We start from the raw sequence: 9,603 nt of genomic DNA on the forward strand, positions 1-9,603 counted from the left end.
CGTATTTTAACCCTATAAATATTATAAGAACTTTCATATTCACTCACACATTCCATCTCTATCTGATTTCATATTCCTACAATGAATCATCAATTTTCAAACTTTCACATGAATCTTGGAGATTCTGAAGATTATCTGAATACCCAATTATACGAAAACTCTCAGCCTTTTTCAAATCCAACTCAAGTTTATGTCAATGAAAACACTTCACAACATACCTCACAAATTTCAGAAACCCAATCCCGAAAGTGGGATGTTGATGAAGATGTCGCTTTAATGTCATCCTGGTTTCTGGCTGGTGAAGATAAAGTTCAAGGTAAAAACAAAAAGGAAATTTTTTTTGGGAAGAAGTAAGGAAATTGTACGATGCAGCTCGAGAAGAAAATCCAGAGAAGCTTGGTATAAGGAATGCAAATCAATTAAAAGGTCGTTTTAGCCGACTTAGCGAAAATGGGAGTAAATGGGTTGGTGCGTACAAGGCAGCATATCGTGCAAGAAGAAGTGGAATGAGCATGAAAGAAATTGAGAATAATGCTCATAAAATTTACGAGCAAGATGGGGGAACGTTTAACGACACTGTCGTTTTTAATGAAGTTATGTGCAAGCACCCTAGGTAGGATCTAGAGATTAACCTTGATGCAAAACGTTCCCATCCTGAATGTGAAGTGGGTGATGAAGAAAGCGCTGAAAGCACAAAAAGAACAAGGACTACCGAAGAAGGGGACTATGTCAATTCCAACCCAGACACACCAAGTAGTGGTGGTTCAACAATTCAACGTCCAACAGGTAGAGATGCAGCCAAAAGTAAAGCAAAAGGAAAAGGTAAGGTTTCTGAGGAGTTTACTGATCAGTTTCGTGTATTGAACCTTACTAGAAATGATGAAATTGAACTCATGAAAAAAAGACTCGAGTTTGAAAAAGAAAAGGAAGAATGGAAGCGAGAGCAAATAGAAAAGAAGCGGGAGGAAATGGAAGGGAAATGGGAGGAAATGCAACATAAGCAGTTGACAGCACTGCTGCAAAAGCCGTTGTTATCGCCTGAAGAAGAAATGATGAAGCGTCATCTGATGAGGAAGCTCTACGGGTTCGTCTAATTAAATCCGGTTCACCGTGTGTTTTAATTTTAGTTGGTTTGTTATGCATTTGTAATATATTTGGTTTTTATGTATGTGTGTTTTACTTTATGCATGTAATATGTTTCATATGTAATCTATTTCACTAGTTTGTAATGCATATGTACTATATATCCAACATTATCTTCGTTTTACTGGATGTTTAGTTTTTTGTATATATAAGATAATATAACATTATCAACTACATATCCAACATTATCTTCGTTGCCACATGTCACGGTTTTACTCATTGCTTGGATTTTGTTTAGATAAAATAATCTGGCATTATCAATTACATATCCAACATTATCTTCGTTGCCACGTGTCACTGTTTTACTCATTGCTTGGATTTTGTTTAGATAAAATAATCTGGCATTATCAACTACATATCCAACATTATCTTCGTTGCCACGTGTCACTGTTTTACTCATTGCTTGGATTTTGTTTAGATAACATAATCTGGCGTTATCAACTAGATATCCAAACGTTATCTTTGTTTCCATGTGTTACCATGTTACTGGATTCTTAGATTTTGTTTAGATAAATAATCTACCAATATCAGGTTAATATTATTCTATATAAATGAGAGTATAACATTGATAGAGTATTATCCAATAATAACTCTTCCTTTCTTAAGTATTAGGAAAATGTCTCTGAATGATTACCCATCGGAGAGTTCCGATTCATATAACTCAAATGAATTTGATGAATGGGAAGCTAGGGTTGCTGAGCAAAATCGGCAACTTGATTACATAATTACAGAATTTATTATAAGCATGCCAAATATGATCATAGGAGATCATCCTCCTAGATCAAGAAGAAGGTATTGTGATCGTGAACGCGAGCATGGGGAGGATCGTTTGATGAAAGACTACTTTGTTGACAACCCAACATATGGTGAAGACACATTTCGGCGTAGATTTCGAATGCGCAAACCATTATTCCTCCGTATAGTGGCCGCTGTTACCGCAAATGATGTATATTTTCAACAAAGATGTGATGCTACAGGAAGAAAAGGCCTTTCAAACTTGCAGAAATGTACCGGCGCTATGCGAGTGTTGGCTTACGGGACATCAACAGATGCACAAGATGAATATTTGAGAATGAGTGACACTGTAACAAGGGATTCTCTTCTAAAGTTCATTGAAGGTGTCATTTCATGTTTTGGTCAAGAATACCTTAGAAGGCTCAATGAAGATGATTTAAGAAGATTACTTCATGTCGGGGAAGAACGCAGATTTCCAGGTATGATTGGTAGCATTGACTGCATGCATTGGGAATGGAAAAACTGTCCCACTGCTTGGGCTAGGCAATATGCAGGTCAAAGCGGTAAACCAACAATCATTTTGGAAGCCGTTGCATCATATGACTTATGGATATGGCATGCGTTCTTTGGAACACCGGGTACGTGCAATGACATTAACGTCCTCCAAAGATCTCCTATTTTTGATGATGTGTTGACAGGTCGGGCACCAAATGTGAGCTACGTCTTGAATGGTCGGGATTATAATATGGCATACTATCTTACTGATGGTATATATCCTTCATGGGCCGCATTTGTCAAGTCAATAACTTGGCCACAACTTCGAAAGCACAAGTTGTTCGCTAAACATCAAGAGGCCGCTAGAAAAGATGTGGAACGAGCATTTGGAGTTCTACAAGATCGTTATGCATTTCTACGTCACCCATGTAAGTTGTGGGACAAAGATACCATGGGGAAAGTTATGATTGCATGTATCATCATGCATAATATGATTGTTGAGGATGAACGGGACACGTACCTTAACTATTATGATCCATCCGAATTTCTTAATGATAGGCCTACAAACCGACAACGAAAGAGTTCTAGTGAAGATGATGAACCACTCTTTCAATACTCTACTGAACGAATTGCAAGCCTATCCAGTTATATGACGAATAGGGCACAACTTCGTAATAGAGAAGCTCATAACATTCTAAAAAACGATTTGATTGAGCATATATGACAAAAATTTGGTGTTGATGAATAAGTATGTAATTTTATATCATTAATATGTGTAATTTTGTATTTCATGCTACTATTGTAACTTATTTTTATCTATTTTATAAAATGTGTTTGATTAATATATATATTTAAAGTTTTTTATATTTAAAAAAAAATATAATTACTTAATTATATTTATATAGTCAATCAAAACTAATTATAAATTGAATTTATTTAATAGAAAAAGGATGAGATTGGGTTGTTAATGGGAGTAAAAGATTGGAGTGAGTTAAATTTTGTAGATTGAAGAGAGAGAAATCAATTTTATAATGTGAGATTGAGATTGTGAGATTATTGATGGGGCAGTCTTACATGTTTAAATGACCTGAACAAACATTTCAAAATTTTAATGCAGTTATTATCTTAATGGAAGTGTTGGAACATAGATATATTTATAGTCTATAGATATATTTATGTCAATCAATCTAAGTATCAACAACAAGCACTCTTGTTTGCATTGGGTCAAAACTTTATTACTGGAGGCCCAATCTCATATTCGGCTTAGAATATATTGGTGAAATAAAAAATAGGAATTTTGGAGGCAAAGGGCGTAATGGGTATTTTAGAACTCAGGTAAACTAAAATGAAATGGTTTGGCAAAGTCAAAGTTAAATGGTGGATAGTCAAAGACATAAGAACTGGCAATGGCAACTGAAGAAGTGTGGGAAAATTGAATGGCATGGGTACATTTGTGACGAAAATTTTGCTCCTTACTAAAGTCTTAACTTAATTTACTTGCTTTGATATTGTGTGTAACATCTGGCTACTCGCACTATCAATATTATTCGTTTTGCCCACGAAGAGCTTACGAATTTCTTTTTGGTTGCCCCGGTGGAGACTTCCCAGGAGGTCACCCATCCTATTACTACTCCCACATGAGTATGCTTAGCTGTGGATCTATCCTTTCGTCCACTAGCATTAAGCCCAAAACGCGTTGGTGATTTAAGAGGCGGAGTATTTACTTATGAACCAAGGATCTCTCTTGTCTACAGCTAATGTGGGATTTGCCTAGGATGTACAATCACCCCCCTTTGGACTCATCGTCCTCGATGTGTGTACCTCGCGACACCAACGGGGACTCACTGCCTTTGATGATGTTTGCCCCACCATCCCGAATGGCACAAGAGTGGCTTTGATACCAATTACAATATCAGGCCCCTCACTACTACAAAAATAGGTATTTTTTACGGTCAAATCCGTAGGTAATCCGTAGCAAACATGGTGTTTGCTACGGATTAGCTACGGATTTGGTCCGTAGGTATAAGTCTCGTAGCTACCTTATTTGCTATGGATTTTTGCTACGGAATCAGAATTTTGCTACGGCTTTAGAAACCAAAAGAGGCCTCATTATTTTAGCTACTTTAGATACGGATTTTGCTACAGAAATGTTTGCTACGGATTGTTAGCTACAAATTGTTAGGTACAGAATTTCAACGTTTTTTTAGCTATGGATTTTTAGCTACAGAATGTTGCTACAATTTTATAACTACGTAATATTGCTATGGATATTTTAGCTACGGAGTGTGCTACCGAGTTTTAGCTACAACATTCATCTAAAGATTTTGCTACGGTCTAGCTACGGAAATTTGCTATGGTTTTTGCAATGTAATTTAGCTACAAATTGTAGATGATATATGCTGCGAATGTAGCTACCGAAATTTGGATGATTTTGCTACGTATTATATAAGGTTTTAGCTATATATTTAGCTATACATTTTGTATATTTTTTCAAATTTTATATTCTTTTATATTTTTCTACTTCTTCCATGTAAACATTATATCGAAATTTTATAAAATATCATACCAAAGATAACTATTCAAACCAAACAGCATAAATATCAAAATGGAATACAAGAAATATCCAAATCATTCAAAACGTAACAAAACAAAAATTGAAATTTCCATATATCTTAACTTGGTGGAAAGTTTTGTAGCTGATTTTAATTGAAGTTTCCCTTTCATTTGAGCAATCATTCTCGCATTTTCTTCAAATTTCTCCAACATAGCATGTTTTTCTACTTTTCCTTGTTCCAACTCTGCTACTTTTTCCCGTTCTAACTCAGTTATTTTTTTCTCAAACTGTTGCACCTGCAGTTATATTAAATTCGTACACCATTGTTAAAAACATATCAATGTTAGATGCTACATACAACAAATATTTCTTGTATATAAAGAACTACTAATTTGTAAATGTGTGTAACTAGTTTATAAGTTATCTATTTTGTTTGATATTTATATAAATTATAATATTCGACGTTCTGGTCTGATTTTATATGACCAGTTTCGGTTGTCACACCCCGACCAAAGGCGGAACATGTCGGGGCGTAACGTATTGATTGGACAGTAGCTTAGAAGACACTAATTAAAGTGACATTATTATTTAATTTCATTAATATTAAACAAGTACACAAATTCAATAATAAACAACAATTACATCATGTTTTGTATTTTGAATAATATCCTAAGGTAAAACATTCTTCGATCTTTAACAATGTAAATTACTTGTATCTGTAGCATGTATAAAAATAAAGTTTGTCAACACGAATGTTGGTGAGAGTACATAAGTTTTAGTTGATATATATATATATATATATATATATATATATATATATATATAGGGAGAGGATCATTAGAGAACTCCATTTTATGGAGAGAACTAGAGAACTAATAATGAAGTATTTTTAATTTAAGAGTTAATGGCCATTTTCGTCCCTGTGGTTTGCTACTTTCGCCACTTCAGTTCAAAGTTTGAAATTTTGTCAATTTAGTTCTCATAGTTTTAAATATTAACCAATTACGTCTCATCCGTCTAACGGCATCCAGTTATACCGTTAGTTTAAGGGTATTTTGGTCTTTATTCTTTTTATTTTGAGTTAATGGTCATTTTCGTCCCTGTGGTTTGATATTTTTGCCACTTCGGTCCAAAGTCTGAAAATTTATCAATTTAATTTAGTTTTTTTTTTCTATAACCCTGAAGAGCATATAACCCAAGCCCAAAACCATCGAGCATCAACCAAAACAGGTCCGCATTTACCCTGTCGACAACAGTATTCATACCCTCTCCCCTCGTATTTAGTTTCTAGACGGTTCCTAAACTCTCCCCCATGATGGAATTCAATGGTAAAGTGGTCAAAGCAATTCCCTGAAACTGAATTGTACGAAAAAAATTAAAAATCGTTTATTTGATGAATGCATAATAGTTAGGGTCTAGAGATTAACATATCGTAACGAAAATCTGGGTCGAAATCAACTATTATGCATTAATCAAAGAAACAATTTTTAGTTTTTTATGTACAATTCGGTTTCAGGAAATTACCTTGACCACTTTACCATTGAATTCTACAATGGATGAGAGTTTAGGAAATGTCTAGAAACTAAATACGAGGCGGTATGATTAGTATTGTCAACATAGTAAATGCATACCTTTATTGGAGGTTGCTCGATGGTTTTGGGCTTGGATTATGCTCTTCACGATTATAGAAAAAAAGCTGAATTAAACTGAACATTAAAATGACAAATTTTCAAACTTTGGACTGAAGTGGCAAATGTATCAAACCACAGGGACTAAAATGACCATTAACTCAAAATAAAAAGGAGAAAGACAAAAATACCCTCAAACTAACGGCATAGCTGGATGCCGTTAGACGGATGGGACGTAATTGGCTAATATTTAAAACTATGAGGACTAAATTGACAAAATTTCAACTTCTGGACTGAAGTGTCGAAAGTAGCAAACCACAAGGACGAAAATGGTCATTAACTCTTAATTTAATTAAAAAAAATATTTATAAATTTTTTTTTCTTTCATCCTTCTTATATGTTGTTATTCTTCACCACAAAAAAATATAAAAATAAAAAAAATTAACGGGTAATGCATATATGCAATACACCGACTTTTTTTTATAATGCATATCTGCAATAGTGTGCATTTTGAAATTTGAAATAGTGTTGAATAGCATATATATAGTTTTTTGTATTGTATATTTGCTATAGTGTTATATTATATACAAAAATTAAAAAAAATCGATATAATGCATATGTGCATTTATTATGTATTACATATATGCAATAATGTGTTTTGCATACAATTATTAGTGTCGTATTTGGATATATTCAATAGTGTGTATTGGATAATGCAATTTTGTTGTATTATATGCAATAAAACACTATTGTATATATGCAATAGGCATTAGTGCACATATGCACTACAGTACTACACCGACAAGGTTTTTTTTTTTTTTTTTTTTTTTTTGTATCAATATCATCTTATTAGAAGGAGGAAAGAAAAAAAATCACAAAATATTTTTTTAAAAATAGTTAAAAATAATTCTTTACTAGTTCTTTAGTTCTCTCTAGATCCCATTTATAGGATTAGGTTCATACGAGAAGTGATCTTAGTGCGAGAAGTCATTATAACCAATCACATATTTTCTTTTTTATTTTCAGCTTATTTAATTACAAGGGTATGTTAGTAAATTAACTAGTTTTGTTATTTTGGTAACTAATTATGATTAACAAGAAGTTACTAATTCTTTTTTTTTCTTTGCAAAACTAATTATTGATTGTGTGAACACTATTAAAATGATGTGAATTTGACAAGTTCAATATTTTTAAATATACTGAATCAAGCTTTTATTAGACGTTCATCGCATTTGTGTTTTTTTAGAAATTCGTATTTTGATTCATTAAAAAAAAAACAAATTAAGTTTATAAATACATAACTATTATTTGTCCTCCATAATAAACATAACATCCTACATCACAAATATGTTTCGTACACAATTTTGTAGTTCTACCTACACAACCAATAACAATTTTTACACAACTACGTAGTTACTACCTTATACAACAAATAATAATCCCACATAGTACAAAAAAAGTAATATATGTACTCCATAATAATTATGACATCCTACATAAAAAAATAAGTTTCATACACAAGTGTACTTATGTAGGTTTACATACAAAAATATCTTGAATTTCTACACCGTGTTATAGAAGATACCCCTACACAGTTAGTATATACGTCCCTACACATTTAGTATATACGCAGGTGCACTTATGTAGGTTTACATACAAAAATATCTTGAATTCCTCCATTGTGTTGTAGAAGATACCCTACACAGTTAGTATATACGTCCCTACACATTTAGTATTTACGCAGGTGTACTTATGTAGGTTTACATACAAAAATATCTTGAATTTCTACACGTATTGTAGAAGATTCCACTAGGCATTTAGTATATACGTCATTGCTTTACACCGTGTGGGATTATTATTCGTAGTGTAGCTAGTAATGATGCAGTTGTGTATGGATTGTTATTGATTGTGTAGGTAGTAACTACGAAACTGTGTATGAAAATTGTTTGTGATGTAGGATGTAATGTTTATTATGGAGAAAAATATAATTAGTTATGTATGTATAAATTATTTCTCTCTGTTTGAAAAAATATAACTCTTGTTGACTTTGTTTTACTATGTTGTGTAGTAATTAGTTGTGGTTTAAATAATGTCTTTTAATTAATAAAATTGTTTATCACATATGTTTTAAATAATAAATTCGGAAGAGAGAGTTGACGAGATTGTGATATTGAGATTGAGGTTATAGTTAGGGGATTTAGTTGTCATTATGAGTTACATGTTTGTTTTGAATGATGTACATAAAAAAAAAACTAAATTACCCTTTTTGTAATAAAGTTCATTAAAATTGGGGATATTAAAATTACAAGAATGCCATGTTAAGTAATGACCATTGATCAAACAAATTCAATAGTATAGTTAGATATAATATTCTTACCTACAATATGCTACTTGATTTTAATGAAGTACACAAGTATCACTAGCTAAAAATTATGTTAGAAACTAGAATTTAAATAACACCGCTGGGTAATCTTGCGAGTTTTCATCATTTCAAATGAAGTTTGAAAGTAGGCTTTGGATTTTTTTTCCTTTTGTACACGTTCTACCCCTACCCTACGTAGATCTTGTTTTAAGTGCACTCCATATTTCTTCGGCCGTCTTTTATTTAGACATGACTTGTAGCGTTAAACTTTCGGGTATGGATTGAAATATATATATGCAATGGTGGTTTTCTTTATGCTCGGTTGGGTTTCAGATGCGGGTTCTATGTGTTCCCACAAGGCCACAACCCATTTTGTTTTTATACGGATTGATCAAACCATATAATTTGTTGAAATTCAAATTTTCAAGCCGCCGAAGAAAAGAAAAGATTACTATTTTTTTTTCTTCCTTTTTTGTGTTCTTGGGTTTGTGATTTAGGACCAACAGAGAATTTGTTAAACGATATATAAAAAGATTGTTAATATATATATTACAATGATTGAGACTGAGGGGTATTTATACTTGATTGTCAATTACATTTATTAACTACCCGATTTAACCAACGCCGTGAAATATTTGGCGGCTGTAGTGAGGGCTAATTGATGGGTGATTTGGTCCAACACTAGG

General features: G+C 32.8%; 1 protein-coding gene across 1 annotated transcript; it reads left to right on the plus strand.

Moving 5' to 3' along the window:
* The first annotated feature begins 1,058 nt into the window (after positions 1-1,058).
* Positions 1,059-3,163, plus strand: LOC143545067 (uncharacterized). Its single transcript, XM_077037015.1, has one exon. It carries the CDS (start codon positions 1,760-1,762, stop codon positions 3,095-3,097), a length of 1,338 nt encoding a protein of 445 aa, XP_076893130.1. The 5' UTR covers positions 1,059-1,759; the 3' UTR covers positions 3,098-3,163.
* The last annotated feature ends 6,440 nt before the right edge of the window (positions 3,164-9,603 follow it).

This window comes from Bidens hawaiensis, unplaced genomic scaffold, assembly GCF_021521415.1.
Source record: "Bidens hawaiensis isolate Kalapana, Puna unplaced genomic scaffold, B.hawaiensis_p1.1 tig00013810_1, whole genome shotgun sequence".
Lineage (NCBI taxonomy): Eukaryota > Viridiplantae > Streptophyta > Magnoliopsida > Asterales > Asteraceae > Bidens > Bidens hawaiensis.